Consider the following 18,356-nt stretch of genomic DNA (forward strand, 5'->3'; position numbering starts at 1 on the left):
TATTTTCAATAGAAACCTGAATAAGTGGTTCGGATGGAATTGAAGGAATGGTGTTTTGCTAAGACAGTTGTAGCAGGAAGCGTGTGGCAGCAACGGGTATACTTGTAGCCTCGGTGCAATGGGTTACCTCAAATAATGGAAGTTCTGGACACATTTGTCAATCCTCGACATGTTTGAGTTATTCATGCCCGACTTTTAAAAAAATAAAACAAAGATGACAAACCTTGGCCCTGCGTTCTTCGATCCGACTGAGCTGTGCCTGGCTGCGAGCCAGGGCTACATCAAACTGCTCGAGGTCACCTGAGGAAATGCAAAGTCAGATCACTTGAGTCCAAGAGAAGCACAACAACAATAAAACACTTCTGTCGGAGGTAATAATAGGCAAAACAAATGTACACAAACAGCACAAGAATCAGTGGCCTAGTGGTTAGGATCTCAGACTGAGTTCGGGTCATATCAGTGGTCCTACATTGTGTTCTTGGGAAAGGCACTTTACATGCGGGTACCCGAGAAGCTGAGAAAGTTTCTGGGCCGCGTTCTTGGGTCTACAGGGGTAATAATAGTTGTACAGCGTATATATAGCATATTGTGGAGAATGGAAATGTGCTATATAAGTGTAATTATCATTACATAATACCGATGGATATGAACATTTGCCAATACTGCCGTCTTGGGGAAAAAGGACGAATATCGCGACATACCCATTTTCCAGGAGGGCTAAAAAATCAAATATGTCATCATAGTTATATCAGAAAGAATTTGACTTGACGTTACGTAACGCCAGTTACACAGCTTAGCATGTCATCTGTAGGTCTGTAAATACATGTTTTTGTAGGAGGAGATATACATTAATAGAAAAATTCAAGTAAAAAACGAAATATTAAAAACTTTATCATCAACCCTCTGTCACATTTTAGGTACCCACCTATTGGCAAAAGCTCATATACTAATTAGTGGCACCCTCCAACTATTCATATCATGAGAACTGCCTGAAAAGACAAGACTGAAAAATACCAGTAGGCTTCTTAGTAATCTTCAAACTTTTGTCCTCAAGAATTATTGATTAATTTCAAAGAAATGATACCCTTTCAACTACAACCTCCAATGCCCGTACGAATCATTCACCTTCTTCTCTCTCAAAGTTGATGTACGCTTGAGTGATCGATTCCGGCCAATCAGTCACCGAGTTGAGTGCCCTCTGCAGGATTTTCCGGCAATGCTTGTTGTCACCAAACATTCTGAGGGGAGAGTTACATCAAAATAAAATTTTTTTAAAAAATCCCAACTTCAACACAGCATACATATTTACTATAACTCAGATCGGACAAGTACACTGTACAACTTTTTACAAAAATCTCGCACAAAATTTGTACGAGATTGTTGTAATTTGGAACATATATAATTAATTTAAAAGGAATTTGTTTGACATAAAATTCACAAAGAAGAAACTTATTTTCGAACACGCAAATGGCTTTTCTAAAAACTACCTATAAATACAAAATGCACCAATTTTTTAAAATCTTGTAAGGAAAGCCCTGAAATGATTGGTTTGTTTTTTCCTTTCCTTTTATTTTTAAAATCTAATCTTTCCATCCCTGTAACTTTAAACAATATTTCTTTTCTCCTACAGAGTTAAAAAGATATTTTTTAAATTCAGGATTTCCATGAACCAATGCCTCCTTTGGACTCGACACATTTTAACGCGCCGTTCGTAAAATTCAGTGGTGGCAAACACAAGGATCCACTCAACCATGAGTACTTAAAGCCACACACACTATACACCTTACAGTATGGAGCGGTTTCTAGAGACAATTCGGGGGGGGGGGGTGAGGTTGTCCAAATAGACATCATTTGTGGAGTTGATATAACCTAAAAGGTGAATATGGGCTTTGCCAAGGAACCAAATGTTTTAGAGGAAATGTTCACGTTTTTCAAGACGATCGAGGAATCATGAATACATTGCCATCCACTGATAGCCTCGCGAACAGGAAAATGGTACAGTCGTAGATGAAGATCAGCCTTGATAATGCAGACCACTGAGATGTAGGAAAGTCATTGCTGCAGACACCGTCTACGGGCAGACATTTCATGGGGCTCATCTACTGAATTCTGTACCCTGGTGACGTTTTAAGGGGTGCAAACAGTGTGTTTTAGTTTAGTATGGGGTTTTACGGCGCTCGCAACTGCATAAGGTCATATTAGAGTGCGAAAAAAGTGGGTTTTTATTCAACTGCTCGGCCTGATTTTGGTCAATATTTCTAATTAAAATTGTTAAAACGCTAAAAATTGAGTGTAAATAGATTTTAAATGTAAATTTAAAACAACTTTATAAATAACACTTAAAAATTTCAAACAATCTGTTTTATAACTTTCCATAAAGGCCAATGGCCTTCATAAAATCTAAAATTCTGCTGGGAACAATGACGGAACGACGGAAAAAATATAGCAATTTTCTGCATTTAAAATATTTCCTTCGGGGTCTCTCCGAAGTCTAGACATTCGGTTAAAATGTGTCTAATGGTACAATCTGTGTCGCATCCGACACAGAACGGCTTCTCATCTCCCAGAAGGAGGTATTTTTGTGTTAGGGCCATGTGTCCGATGTGTAATTCAGTAAAAATGACTTCGTCTCTTCTGGAGAGGCCCGAAGGATTTCGCGGTCCCAGTTTGGGTCTAATGTTGTGAAGTTTGTTATTTGTTTGTTTTTTCCAATGGCTCTCCCAAAGACTGGAGCTTGGCGCTCATATGACCTTATGCAGTTGCGAGCGCCGTAAAACCCTCTACTATAAAAAAAAAAAGACTGGACTTGTACTTTTTGACTTTATTTATAAAGTCAATCTGTGGGAGAGTGTTCGTCATTGATCCCAACAGAAGGGATAAGGATTTCTTCCTCAGGTTATCTACCTGCTCGTTTCCTCGGATGCCCATAAGGGTAAGTATCCATGCGAACACGATGCTTTTCCCGGTTTCAGTCAAGGTGTGTATTTTTTTGTGGTAGCCTAACTATTTTTGGGTGTTGGACTGTGTTGTTTGTAAGTGAGTGGATGCAAGATAGAGAGTCAGAAAGGATAAGGAAAGATTTATTAGGAGAATTTTCTACGGAGTCCAGTGCCATGTCAATGGCAGTGACCTCCGCAGAGAAAATGGAGGCTTCGGGATAGAGTCACCTCTGGTGTGTACTGTTTGAAGATAGGGTTGCAGTGTGTGTTTGACCAGAAGTGGTTGTTTTATCTGGGATATTTTTAGTTCTGGTTCTCCATATGTCCTAAGTGATGGACCATTTCCACCCTTGACATAAAAAAAGCCTTAAGGATCCTTTAACATTTTTTCCGTACCTTGTGCGCAACTTATGAAATGAGTTTGAGGAGAGTAACCATGATCTCAGCAGGAAAAGGAAACTTGAGAAAAACTATCTGCAAACTTCTGTTGGCCTGTTAGACTACTGTAGTTTGCAAGGTGCAATCGTTGAGATTTTTAGTGGTAAGTCTAATGTGAACTAGTGAATATCAAACAAATTCCTTTTGACTTCCAAATTGTTGTGTACAAATTTGAAACGCAAAACTTCAGTGTGGAGGAAAATATTAACAAAAGAAGTTGTACAGTTTTTTTGGGATCACCCTGTACCTACACAAGCCAGTAGCAAGTGTAATAAAGAATACTTTCACAGGCTCCAGGAACCACAAGTAGCCTCACAGGCCTCACCATTCCCAACCAGTTGTCAAAGTAAAAGAGAAGTAAATTGTCATGAACACTGTCAGGTAGTACTAGGAATAACAACAAGGGGCTAGTTTAAAAAACAACTGGTGGGGCCTACCATTGCCACTTTACCCCAACATCACCCGTAATGGGAAACATTCTTAAAGAACACGTGTTATGATCACTGTTGGACACCTGCACAACCACACAATACAAATACCCCTTTATGAATTAGAACACAATCACTGAAAATATAACAAACATTTCTATAGATACAATTATAATCTCTTTCATTCTCCCTCGGTCTCTCCCATACTATGCATACACTACACATGCACACATACTACATTTCCACCCATATTATACATGCACACATTTCAAACAGACCTCTCCAGCTGGTAGTACTGTAGCCACATGCCTGCCTCCGCCCCATGGCCCTCCTGCATCAGCTGGTTCCAGATCTCCCGCGACCTCTCCTGGTTCTTACAGAACTTGGCCTGAAAACATATAAATGCACCACACATCGCATGTTTTTCATTCACTTTTGAAGCAGTTTACTCCAGAAAACAAAAATCCTGACAGATTGTCAAAGGGTGGAAGGCATCTGGTTTTAGTTTCTGTTTTGGTCAGTTTTATGGTACTTGCAATACAAACAGGTCATATGAACATAAAAGATTAGAGTTGTTCCTAGAGAGTAACATACAAAGAAGGTCAAGGAGGAGAGACAAGGATGATAGATCTTTGAAAGGAAAGGAGCAAAACCACAACAGAACGCCCACCAATCACACAAGAAGGCATTTCAAATGAATGGGTAAAAACTGCCCTTGCAATGGTGCGAAACAATTTTTTTTTGTCGAATTCATGAAACAATGAATGAAGCAACATCCCAACCATAACCAGTTTGACAGCTACTGCAAGCTCAACAGATGGGAACTGGTCATAGTTATATAGATTCATGACAAGGTGCAATAGGCAGAATGCACATGTGTGAGGCCTGCTGATAAAATGAGTTACTTCTCGGATTTTAGCATGATGGAAACAGATGCGTCAAATTTATAGGTTGAGTTTTTACAATTTATTAGTATGAAATGATAAAAGACATGTTAAGCTTGAAGAGAATGGCATTGGTTTTAAATCTATAAATATGATCTCTGTGTTGATTTTCAGCTGATATTTCCATTCATGGATTGCGAGATGTAACTCATCTTGTCAGAGCGCCTCACATACTGTTGACCAGCTGAGCTGTTAAGATGTACTAAGCCCAAAATTTTAATTTAAGCTTCTGAAGTATCTTTTGTAAAAACCATTAACTTTTTTTCTCTCACCTCAATGTATGCCCAGAATTGACGCAACCTGCCCTCTGGATCTCCATCTTTGCCGTAGTCTGTGAACATGTAGGGGGTGGGGTGGGGGGAAATAAGAATGACAAAATCCTTTTGCAACCGCTGGATCAATATAAAGCTCATTTCTCTCAACTTTCATATTCAAATCTTTCTTGAGCAAAACAGACCTAAATGGTAGATTTTTCGGCAAGAATCACTCATGCTTAGAGTTAAATATGTGCATTTCCCATCAGTACGAGAAAAATTGAGCCTCAGCTGCCAATACCCACATCCTGACATATAAACCTTTAGCATCATGATGACTGTAATACTGCCTTTCTGCTGCAAATGTTATGAAATTATGGAAGATGTTCTTTTGACATTCCAAGAAAGGAACGCTAAAAATCTTTAATGAGAACTTTGTAGACCCCCAAAAGTATGTGCCAGCAAGCTAAATTTGCTGGTTGAAGTACTTTTTTGGTGGAGTATTTTATATTGCTGATGTAGCAAAAGACACCAGGACGAATGACACAGAAACCAGATGATGAACTTCTGGGGGGACAACAAACTTCAAACTCACTCTCAAACATAAAGTCCACAGCTGCCTCCATTGTCAGCCGGAAAGTTTCCAGCTGTTCTGTGTGGTCTGGGGAGGAAAAAAAAAGAGAACATTGTATTTTTAAAACTCTATAACCCTAAGTGGATGATGGGAGTGTCCAGTGAAACTCACCCCGTCCCCGAGTGAACAGTCCCAGCGTCCGGTCAGATCGCAGAGTGCATGAAGCATTACTACTAATGCAACCTCTTACGAATCCGAACAGGTTAATTTTGATTCGGAAAAGTTAGATAAATGTATATTAAACTACCTCTCCTTCGCTTTGACACAATTTTTAGCATTTCATGAATATTTTGCGAGAATCCCATGTTAGGTGTTTCAAGGGATCTGTTCAGGCTAAAATAGACCTAATCTTGAAGTCTTATTTTTTGTTTGTCTAGCTAAAATAGACCTAATCTTGAAGTCTTATTTTGTGTTTGTCTATATTCCGGCACAGCTGAACATATGTGAGTCGGTCTGAGGAAATCAGGAATGTCGCCTCTGTGCCATTTTGAGTTTTTGCTCTTTTCTGTAATGTAAGCTGAGATCTTCCTGATTATTTGCACTTTAAATTTTTCAATTATTTTTTTTCTAGAAAATGAGATATATTGCAGTTTGAAGCAACAAAATGTGGAAAAGTAAAAACTGAGAAAAACGCGTTCAATGATACATCATAATTGCAAATAGAAAACAAATTGAGAAAAGATATTTTAAAGTGGCTTTTACAAGAAACAGATCTTGAATTATTTTCTAAAGTGGTAGGGAAACCCCCCGGTCACGGCTGTTAAAATGCGACTGAAAGTGGTACTTTAGTTGGTGGCCGAGCCCCAGTCTGACCTCCCGCGCGAAGGTAATAAATCAGTGTCAGTCGGCCACTCCCATGCTTAACAACTGTGACGATAGCGATGCCCGCCGCTGTGCCTGCATAACTCAGTTCTGGTAATTTTCGTATCACTTTCCCTCGTTATTTCTCCCGATCTGATAAACCTAGAAGCCTGTTTATCATCTCATTTTAAAGATCATCTTAAGACTAACAAGACGATCCCACTTTCGCTCCGGAAATCTCACTGGTGTTATAGCAGTTACGCATTTTGCAGTACAAGTGTTTTGTTCTTTTAATGTTGCATTTTAAATTATATTCCATTTTGGAGTTTATTATCTCAAAAGCCAAACTCAGATTTTTCACTCAGATTTCTCTGCTTCACTTGAGACAGCAATACTTGAACCGTGTGAGCAAATGTTGTTTGTGGGAAGCGAATGTGTTATTTTATATCATTTTTAAAAAAAAGGGTACCCCCTCCCGTGATTCACTCGCATGTGATCTTTCATTTTTCTTCTTAAATATCGCGTTATTTTTCCAACACTTCTCATCGCTTTTTTGGAATATTTTAGCCCAGTTAAGAAATAGAGAAACATACAGAGGATTCGCTTTTTCAAAAGCTGCACGAACGTTTCAGAACTTGTGGTGGCAGAACACTGTCAGTCAAGCAGAAGGCACAGAAAAGGCGACCCCTGCAGTGTTCTAAATTTGCATCGGACACTTTGTTTGCCTTAGGTGTTAGCCTTACAATGGACTCACAGACAGTACATTAAAAAACCATCTGTAAAGCTTGCGTGGACAAGATAAGACATATGGAGTTGTGGGGAGGAACTAAATGGGGAGGTTAGACATTTAGAAGGTTGCGTGGTACTTTCTGACTCTGAAGAGGAGAAAATTAACTTTCAAAAACAACAGACGGAGAAAGAAGACAGGTTGTCGGAGTTAGAGCACGAACCCCCTAACCCTAGGACTGGCCCTATCTGTTCTCATTTAGACAGCATACTTGACTCGCACAACATCACACAGCAGGCATATCACGGCCGCTCTTTCATTGGCAATCACTGCCACAAATACATCATGAGTCGCGTTTATAAAGACCTCACGGCATTTATTGTAAAAGAAACAGTAGAAAACACCCACGACCAAAACATAATTGACACCGCTTACACTCATAGAAAAATTCAATCATTTAAACAACGCGCTTCGGGACATTCACATTCACATCTCACACGGCCAACCAGTGTCAAAAGACGGACTACCACACTTTGACAACATGCATCAAAACTTACATGTCATTCTACAGGAGACATTTTAGTGAAAAGGTACTTCCAAAATACCACATTCTCGAAAACCACTGCATCCCGAGGATACAAGCATATGGGTTTGGTTTGGCTTAACATGGGAAACAGGGTGGTGTACTTATCCATGCTTCTGTGGCAAAGCTAGAGAGAAAAGGAGCTGGGATACGTAATATCGAACAACAGCTGAAAGTTGTCATGCAATCTTACCCCGTCATGTCAAATCCAAAACTATTATCCAACGTGCCTCCGACAAAGAAAAAAAAGGTGATACTGCAATCAACTCTTCACTACTCCACAACCATGGACTTCCCTCAAAAACAGCAAAGTGAGTTTTGATATTTGACCATTTCTGGTGTATTTTATGTGAAATTGAAGGGTTGATTAAGTTTTGTTTGATTGGAATTTAGATTTAAAAATATTCACGCCAAAGGGCAATGGTAAAATATGAGCCATTTTTCGAGCGCTATATATATTTATCGTTATTTCATACAATTTTGCATCTTTCTCAGTAAGTAAAGAAGTTCTCCCTTGTTCCAAACAGGCAAAATAAAATGACGATAAAGTCACCGATCAGCGTATTTTGCGAGTTTAATTGTCCTAAAAATGAAATGAACAATGCTGTTAGCGGGACACGGGGAATTCCCCTGGCCACGAGTTCATGACCCGGTGACCCGGGTCAGATTACAAAGTGCGACGCGCTGGCTGCCTGCGAACTAAAGTACCGCTTTCTAACAGCCGTGTGGTATGTATAACTCAAAATCAACCACAACTGACTACACCCACTGTTTTTGCAGATATCAAGGTTCGAGGTTTAGTGACATACTCCTGGTTTCCTCAGACTGGCTCACACATCCTTCCAAACGTTCAAAACATGGTATCAGCATGACCAATACAAAAACCACATTGATTACAATATCATGGTAAACTTACCTTGAGACCAGTCGATCCTGCGCTTGAGGTAGTCGCAATAAGCTGACCACATCGACAGGTAGTCTGAAGCCTCAGAGAAACCTACCTGCAGGGCTTTGTCTGCCACCTCTGGAAATGTATAAAAAGTACTTTAACAGATGACCTAACCCAAATTCTTTTGAAGGGTGAAAGATGGAAAAATCTAATCTGAAAAAAAAAAAAGATAACCTTCACATTGCTGTAATGAAACCATCTCTTCTTTGGTATCATGAACATATCAGTATAGGCAGTAAATATTACGAACCAATGGCTTGTTTCACATGTACTTTCTTTCAATTCAAAAATAGAACATTTTCACTTTTATCCTCAACAAAATTGCCTTTAAACAATCAACATTTTTTAAGGCTAACATAAATCAGATCCTCGCCTGCTGAAATAACCTACTATTATACTATAACTTTGTAGTCTACAATAATTCTATGTCACAACACAGACAACACGCCCGCCCCCCCGCCCCCCCAACCCACACACACACATACATACACACACACCCCCCCCCCCCTAGCGCACTATATAAACTGAAATTGTCAAAAGTCAAACCGTCTTGACTTCGGACAAAACGAAACAGGAAAGAAAAAGAAAAAAGAAGTACACAGAGAAAAGAAGCAGCAACCTTTCATCTTAACAAACTCTGTGCCTTGTCTCTCAAGGGCTAGCAAGTAGTTGACCCACAGCTGAGAGGACCACGGACAGTTGCGGAGGGCTCGCTCATAACCCGACTTGATCTGCTGTCCAGAGTTAAGCTTGTCCTGAGAACAAAACAATCAAATTTTTTCAGGATCATCCGAGAGCTAAAAATCAGCTCACTCCAGACAACCCTCAAGTTAGGCGCCCACCTCTCTCAAATGGGAATGTGAAAATCTGCCTACAGCACAATTTTGTACCTTGTCATCAGCCTCAGCCATTCCCAAAGAAGCAACTGAGGCTACACAAAAGATCTTCCCCAATGTCTCTGTCCTGAGCTCAAATGGCATGAATAAACCAGTATTTATCTACCCCTGAGATCTAGCAAGGGAGGCCAGGGGACAAATATATTTCAAATATCAAAACAATTCATCATGCTTAAAAAAACATACCATTAAAAACACTTTTTTAAAACAGTGATAAAAAGCAAACATTGCAGGAAGCTTTAACAAGTTGAGAACGCTTCAGAGAAAGTAACTCCTTTGAAAGGAGAAATAACTTACCAGATAAGCTGTGCATGACCCCTTAGAGACGAGTCATAACTTACCAGATAAGCTGTGTATTGTTGCCAGAGCTCAGCCACCAGACAGTGATCCTTCAGGGCCCGCTCAAAGGCACATACAACACGCGCAGGTTCCTTCTTCCTCTGCTCATGTGTTATCAAGTCCTGGTAACTTTTTAGCTGTTCACTACCCGAGGTGCTTATCTGAAAATGACCACTTTCAGTTAGGAAAAAAATCCAGATTAGCAGGCATAATCTAGGTTGCAAGAAAAATGAGTAAACTCAAATTTCTATTTCTCATCCTGTAAAGCAGTGCCTAGTAGAGTTACCTATTCTTTTGGCAACAGCAACAATATGTATTATGTGAGTGTGTACCTGACAAAATGGCCAATGTAAAAAAAATCTTTGTTAAAAACCGCAATCTCCCTCAATTCACTTGTATTATTTGATATTCAATACAATAAATGTCAGTAAAAAAAACAATAAATGGGGACCTTTAAATTTATGGCAACTTATTTAAATGCAAGTCTATGACACTTTTCGCGACTCTATTATTCTGGAGGGCATCAACATCTAGAACCCTCGCACGAGAGTGGTCTCAGATGGCCTTGTTTTGGCCATGATTGTACAATGAAACATGTTTACATTGCATGCTCCTTTTGGGCTACCCTGTAACTATTATTCGGGAAACAACACAAGAAAACTACAAGCAAAGACAGAAAGTTAGATTATAAAGAAAAGGGAGAGATTATACATAGCTAAAGATGAGTGTGATATTCAAGATCTCACCAGCTGGTCTTCAAACTGCTGAATGTCCTTGAGGACGTGATGCGCTTTGTCAAAACTGGCCTGTGTCTCTGAGTCCACACTGTCTTCTCCCAGCCACTCCTTGTACTCATCCATGGTGCTTTGCATGTCTGTGGGAGAGACCAGTCATTATTGGGACCTCTACTCTACACGGTGCTGCAGACCCCCGGAACAAGTACAGCTCCGGGTGAAACATCAATCAACCCCTGGATTCAGACAGGAACAGAGGCGACCGGGCTTTTGTCCGGAGGCTCAGCTGAACCGGCAGATCTTGAGTTTTCTGCTAATAATGGCCGGGGACGTCGATATCAACCTTGGACCTGATGAGAGGTACAATATGCAACAGGAACGTGACCAACCGGGATTACTCAATCCGATGCACCACTTGAGCCAAATGGATACATAGAAAATGCAGTGGCCTATCAAACCCAGAAATTCGACGTCTTTCCCACAACCACGCTTGGGCTAGCCCGGCCTGCTCTGTACCATTCCCTATCCAAATCGCTCCCCCTTATACCCCAACATTCCCAACACATGCGTCGAAATGCGCCTACCGGAACACAAACACAACCACCCCAACTGTCGTGAACTCAGTTACAGACAAGTTTTGAACTCAGAATTATTCAATGGAACCCCAATGGACTCAACACCGAAAAAAGCGCCGAACTGGCAAAGTTAGCAGAAGAAGGTGATATTGACATTTTTATCATTCAGGAAAAAAACTTTAAACCAGATTACTTTCCAACCTTCAAGAATTTTAATTTCATCTAGACAAATTGAACTGTCATCCGAACCAGTCAGGATACCATCTCAAGAGGAGGAATCATAAGGTCTGATAAAGTCTGGCATGCAACATAAAAACAATCGAATCATACCGGGCCCCAAACGATAACACCACGGAGACACACTCCTTTAATAACTACAACCGAAATGAGGAGTTCCAGATTACAAATGTATACATTCCTCCAATCACTGACCATGCAGAAGATCAAAGAACACAACACTTTAGCTCAGCATACTGTCCAACCTCCGAAAACTCTATGATACTAGGGGACTTAAATGGGCACAGTGACACTTGGGACTTGTACCAGCCCTCAAATGCTCTAGGACATGTTATAGAAAATTAGGTGGACTGCAATGAAAGTATGGTTATAAATGACAGGTTCCAAACGAGTTAACCCAGCCACAAGCGGCCTGTCAACACCTGACGTCTCCATCACTCATACGAACATTATGCTAAAGGCAGAATGGGAAGTTCTAGAAAAATCCATGGGATCTGACCACCTTCCTATTCAAATTACTATCAAACTATAAAAAGAAAAGACAAAACCAAAACCTAGAAAACATCTGATCTTGCGCAAGGCAAATTGGGAAAAAATACTTGGAACTAATGAGAGTTCAACAAAAATCTATACCAAATTGCTCAGGCAAAATCTACTGATGCCCAAAACAGAACACTGACTGATATCATCGCCAAGATAGCAAAATCTACAATCCCCAATGAATGCAGCGGAACTAGAGCTGCATGGAGGAACTCAGAAGTACAAGAGGCTGTTGCCGAGCGCACTAGACTAAGAAAACTAGAAAATAACAGTGAACCTGATCGTGAACTATGGCGGGAACAGTGTACCAAGACCAGAAGCATCACCCGTGAAGCAGAAAGTTAAAGCTGGCAAGATTACGTATAGACACTAGACGCGCGCAGCAACCTTAGCAAAATCTGGCGAACCGTGAAATGTCCAGAATGGGAAATCTAGATCATCACCACAAGGAGCAGCTCTAATAGTTAACCAACAGACAGCGCAAAGAAAGCGAATAAGTTTGCCCAAATGTACTGTGAAGTCTCCTGTATTAAGAGTGACACAAAGGCTGAACTGGAAGCAAAAGGAGAAACTATTAACATTGATTGCAAGATGCATCGAAGTAACTACACAGCAATGAAAACGACATGCCCATGCCAGGAAGGAATATATTCACCCCTGACAACTGCAGAACTCAAGTTCTCAAAAAATATATTTGCTGGAGATGACGGAATCCACAATATGATATAGACCCATCTTCCTGAAGCTGGCCTGAATTCTCTCTAGAATATCTATAATAATAGAGAAAGGAAAACTACCCAATACACAGCAGCCTGGCGAAAAGGTACGATAATTCTTATCATTAAAACCAGGAAAGACCCTGTCCAAATGACCTCATACAGACCCATCCAACTGACAAGCTGCGTTGGGAAATTATACAAGAGATTAGTAAAAGTGAGAATGATGTTCTGGTTGGAAACCCAGCAAAACCTAGGCAATATGCAAGCCGGTTTTCGACCTCAGCGTAGCAAAGAGGACCAGAGAGCCAGGATAATGCAACACATAGCCGACAACCTTCAGGAAAACTCTGGACCAAGACGCAAAGCAAAGAGAACCATACAGTCTAATAGACTTTTCAAGAGCCTTTGACAAGGTGTGGTATACAGGACTCCTCTACAAGATAAACGCCAAAGGAATGCCCACCTGTCTACAACGACAGATCAAAGCTTATCCAGACGACAGAAGGTCCAGAGTTCGTTTTGAGGGACAAGAAAGTCGCTACTATCGCTTCCTTGCCGGCGTCCCTCAGAGCAGAGTATTATCACCTTCTTTTCCTCACGTACATCAACGACATCGTAGGTGACCAACCCCTAGGCACCAACACCAGCCTCTTCGCAGACGACCTGGCAATATGGGTATCCCATGAAAATCTTGACACCGCCGCCACAATGGTTCAGGCCGCTCTGGACAAGATCTACGACAGGTCAAAACGAAGGAAGATGGAAATTAACTTGGCGAAATGCGAATACTCTTTTTTCACAACATGGAGACGTGAAATGTCCTGGCGTACACAGCTTACAATGGGAGACGAGGAGTTGCCCCATAACAAAACACCTACCTTCCTTGGCATGACCATTGATTGTAAACTAACATTTAAAGAACATAAAAATAAGTTAAAGAAAAAACTGGCCCCAAGAGTCAATCTCCTCCGCAGGCTCTCCGGCACAGACTGGAGATGCAGCAAAGAAGATCTACATATGGTGTACATCGCGTACATCAGATCAGCCATCCAGTATGCCCACACAGCCTGGTACCCAGGAATGGCCAATACAAATCGTGAGACCTTGAATGTTAATAAAAACTCATTAGCTAGAATAATTACCGGGGTGTACGAGAGACTCAAGTGCAATGCTGCTCACAAACGAAGCTGGCCTCATCCCACTTGAGGTTAAGTCTAACATTGCAATTGCTGTGGCATACGAGAGAGCAAGAAGAGTCCCAGAAAACAACCCGATCCGCGCCTCAGCTCAAAGGACATCAAAAATATGCTTTAAGTCCATCAACAGTCGGAGGGAAGTGGGCCGACAGAGCTCTAATAACGCGGGACTAGAACATCTAATCCAAGAGCCCCTACTGCCAGAGTACAACTCCTCCGTGGAAGACCCCCTGTAACCTCATAATCAACTTCAAGCTTGCAATGTCTACGACAAAAACAGATCCACCTAATATCCGATGTGAAGCAGCTTTCGAGACCATGCGCCGATTGCCTACATCTGACCTCGATATCTTCACTGACGGCCACGCCACTGACGACTACAGGTTATGTGGAGGACACTGGTGTCTAGACAAATCTTCTGGGGAGGAAACATGTGTATCCGTGCCTGCGGGACTATACAGAAGCAACTACCGAGCTATAACTACCACCCTGCTCCACGCACTGCAATGGCTCGAAAAACAACCACGTTTTCAAAAAATCCACATCTTCACAGACTCACTTGTTCAACACTTAATGTCCGGAGTGACTGCAGTTCGCACTGATATATAGGACAAAATGTCCACTGCTGTAATATCCACAGACACCTACACATACAATGGATACCGGGACATTGCGGCATCCAAGGTAACGACCGAGCTGACGCCCTGACCAACAAGGGAGGCTGCCTCGACCAGTCCAACACTCCAGTCGATCTCGCATCAGCAAGCTCGTGCATCTTGCGTAACATCTTGCCTACACGTAGGAGAAAGGGCAAGTGCAAGACTCCGTCGGGGGAAAGGTGAAGCCACCACCAGAGAGGGACAAAGAGAGAGACTTAACCGTCATACAGAGAAGAGTGTTATCGCAGCTAAGATCCAACGCGAAGAGCCCCATCCTGCAGGCATACTTCCATGCAATAGGCTCCATTCCCAATGATTTCTGTCTAGCGTGTGGCACAAGTCCTGATGACCTGCAGCACGTACTGTATGAGTGCCCACAGGAGGATCCACATTGAGGCCTGTTTATGGAGAACAATGCTAGACTGAACCTGGCTGTACTCTGGACCAGGCCACATGAGGTTGCCTCCTACCTGTCTGCCTAAGGCAGACTGCCACCCTCCTAAAGGAGGCCAGGCAGAGGAAGGAAGGAAGTGACCAGTCATTTGAGAGTTGAAGCCATTGGCATCACCTCAACACAAGAGGGACTTAACCCCCTGACGCTACCATGCCCCCCTGCCTGAGACCCTGAGCGATATATTATAAACATTTACAAACTCATCAGAATCACTTTCCGTACCACGCTCAGGGTAGCCCTCCTCATTACCAGCATCAAATGCAGAAAGATCTTTAAAATAATCAATAATGTTGTGTAGTAAACACTGTTTTCCATACGCGTTTGGTCTTAGGCAGGCCATGTTGGGGACGGGGTCTTGCTCATTGGTGTACTGGTGGCTAGGCATACAGGCAGTTTTACACGCCACCGGTGTACCAGTGGAAAGGGCTCAAGGAGAAAGAAAGATACTTTTACTTGAGTTTATTTTGATTTTTCTTAAAAGAGTTTTACAGCACTCGCAAAACAATTAAAAGGTCATATGAGGGCCGAAGATTAAGGGGTGTCCCAAGGGAGTAATAAACACAAAAAAGAAGGAGGAGAGATAAGTTTGAAGTTAATACAAATGACAGAGGATAGCTAGAAGTAATGAGGCTGAGCGTATCCGCAAAGATCATTTAACACATATTTTCTGCCCTTTTGCGCACTTTACACCCAATGAACTGGGCTTTACTTAAACATGCTGTCACACACATTCCTCCTCCATTGAATGGTAAGTTTCATGGATTCATTTGCAGTTGCATGTTGAGAGGAAAGTTGATGAAAGAGTTTTGGTTCCAGTCAGTTTGAGCCCTCCATTTGGAATTTACTCTGCACACTAGGCACATCCTGGATCTCAGCTCTCTGTGGGGGCTATATCTGGCTTGCTGTGACATCTTGCGTGAAAGACGCTTATTACTTATTGTAACTTACAAATGGGGAGGGGGGGGAGGAAGGTGTAAAATTTAATTTTACCAGACTTTTCCTAGAGACGTAACAACTGTCTTTCTCTAAACAGCTGGAGGGATCGAACCCAGAATCCAACCAATGCAAATGTCACATCGAGACAAGGACTCCCGTTTCCTTCTATTCCAGCAGGAGGTCTGGAAGGTCATTACACATATTATTGTTAACTCATTAACTCACCGAGAAGGGGAACGACCAGCTGCCGCTTGAAGAGGGAGACAACTCTCTGGTTTTGGGTCTTAAAAGCTTCCTCTTGCTCAGCACTCACCACTGCACCGGGCTGTGGCTGAATTCCAAAAAAAATGAAAGAGCTGATGCTTTACATTTTCAAATTTATAAAAAAATATATATTGAATTTATATAGTGTTCTATCCCATATGAGAATTAGCTCTGAGCGCTTTACTTTCAAAAGGTCAAACTAGAGGATTTAAAAAAAACAATTACAACATCTGTGAAATTATGCAAACTGAGTCCAGAAATGTGAAATTATGCGATTCTGTTAATTTTAACAAAGAACGATGAAGGAAAATAATCAGAAATTAGGCAAAAAATTTGAGTGCGCCAAGAGAAAGGTACCAAAAGTCGCCCCAGACCGTTTCAAGCTACAGGCTGGTAAAGACAAAAATCATTTTTTTGACCATATATATAAATGATAGATCAAACATTTTTTTACAATGTGCTCAAGTGGTCTTCATTGATTTGACTTCTAAATGTTTCATTTTGAATTATTTTGAGGGAAGGGTATAATACAAACAAATAATGAAAACTGCTTTTAAAAGGTGTCAAAATCTATTGTTGAAGCATGTTTTCTCTTCTCTGCTATGTTTTACCATTGAATTCCATTCATGATATCGATTTCAAGTGAATGCGAAATTAGAAATGAATTTTCCATGAATAAATATATTTAAAAAATCTTTTTTTAAAAGCTTGTAAGCGTCCTCACTTTGATAAACTTAAAAGCTCATTTTCTCAAAATCATATTTTTATACCCTACCTCACAAAATGTGCAATATCTCAAAAACTACTTGAGATATCTAAAAAATTCAAAAATCCCTGTGTTTTGCTTTGAATTTCTTAAAAAGTACAACCCTTAACTCAAAATGGACAAAACCCGACTTTCGGTACCTTTCTTCAGTAGTAGTAGTAGTAGTATAAGGTTTTACGGCGCTTGCAACTGCTAAGGTCATATGAGCGCGCGAAACACAAGTTGTTCACCTCTGCGAAAGTTCACTTCACGACTGGTAACTAATTTACTTTAAAATGCTAAAAAGTTAAAATATTCAAATTCGGTGTAAATACATTTGTGATCTAAAACAACTTTTAAGTAACAATAAAAATGTTTAATAATATCAGATTCACTTTACAACTCGCCATAAAGGCCAATGGCCTTTATAAAATTTAAAATTCTGCTGGGAACAACGACGGAGAAAATATCCTGCAATTTCTTACATTTATAATATTTCCTTCGGATCTCTCCAAAGTCTAGACATTCTGTTAAAATGTGTCTAATGGTAAAATCTGTGTCGCATCCGACACAGAACGGCTTCTCCTCTCCCTGTAGGAGGTATTTGTGGGTCAGGGCCGTGTGTTCGATGCGCAATCGAGTAAAAATGACTTCGTCTCTTCTGGAGAGATCCGAAGGATTTCGCTGTTCTAGTCTGGGTTTAATTTCATATAATTTATTATTTTTCTGGTTTTCCCAGTGGCTCTCCCACAGACTGGAGGTGTACTTTTTGACTTTATTTCTAAAGTCAGTCTGTGGGAGAGTGTTTGTCGTTGATCCCAGCAGAAGGGATGAAGCTTTCTTCGCCAGGTCGTCTACCTGCTCGTTTCCTCGGATGCCCACATGGCTGGGTATCCATGCGAACATGATGTTTTTTCCTGTTTCGAATAGTGTATGGATTTTCTGTTGTAGCCTAACTATTTTTGGGTGTAGGAGTGTGTAGTTTGTGAGTGAGGTGATGCAAGACAGAGAGTCAGAAAGGATAAGGAAAGATTTGTTAGGGGAATTTTCTACAGAGTCCAGTGCCATGTCAATGGCAGTGGCCTCCGCAGTGAAAATGGAGGCTTCAGGATGGAGTCTCCTCTGGTGTGTATTGTTGGGAGATAGGGCTGCGGCGCCCACTTCATTGTCTTTTTTGGAGTCATCCGTGAAGATGAGCTCTGCACCGGGGTATTTATCTATTAGTTTTTTGTATTCTGCTTGAAAAGTTTTGGTGTTTGTGCTTTCTTTGTTGTGTGTGGTCAGCTGTAAATCTACTTTTGCCTTGGTGAGGTGCCACGGAGGGAGGTCGGGGAAAAGAATTTGTTGGATGTCTTGTTTGGAAAA

The 18,356-nt window shown here is 41.1% G+C and overlaps 1 protein-coding gene across 1 annotated transcript in view; it reads right to left on the bottom strand.

The window, feature by feature from the left end:
* The window catches only part of LOC101863819 (squamous cell carcinoma antigen recognized by T-cells 3), a gene marked incomplete at its 5' end in the record, with an annotated part of 52,196 nt that overhangs the window by 14,463 nt on the left and 19,377 nt on the right, over positions 1-18,356 (bottom strand). The window contains 10 exon segments of the mRNA XM_005099651.2: positions 224-300; positions 1,126-1,238; positions 4,084-4,193; positions 5,022-5,080; positions 5,599-5,664; positions 8,665-8,772; positions 9,317-9,452; positions 9,935-10,093; positions 10,679-10,806; positions 16,208-16,313. Of these exon segments, the coding sequence (XP_005099708.1) occupies positions 224-300; positions 1,126-1,238; positions 4,084-4,193; positions 5,022-5,080; positions 5,599-5,664; positions 8,665-8,772; positions 9,317-9,452; positions 9,935-10,093; positions 10,679-10,806; positions 16,208-16,313 (1,062 nt within the window).

Source organism: Aplysia californica, unplaced genomic scaffold (genome assembly GCF_000002075.1).
Source record: "Aplysia californica isolate F4 #8 unplaced genomic scaffold, AplCal3.0 scaffold00221, whole genome shotgun sequence".
NCBI lineage: Eukaryota > Metazoa > Mollusca > Gastropoda > Aplysiida > Aplysiidae > Aplysia > Aplysia californica.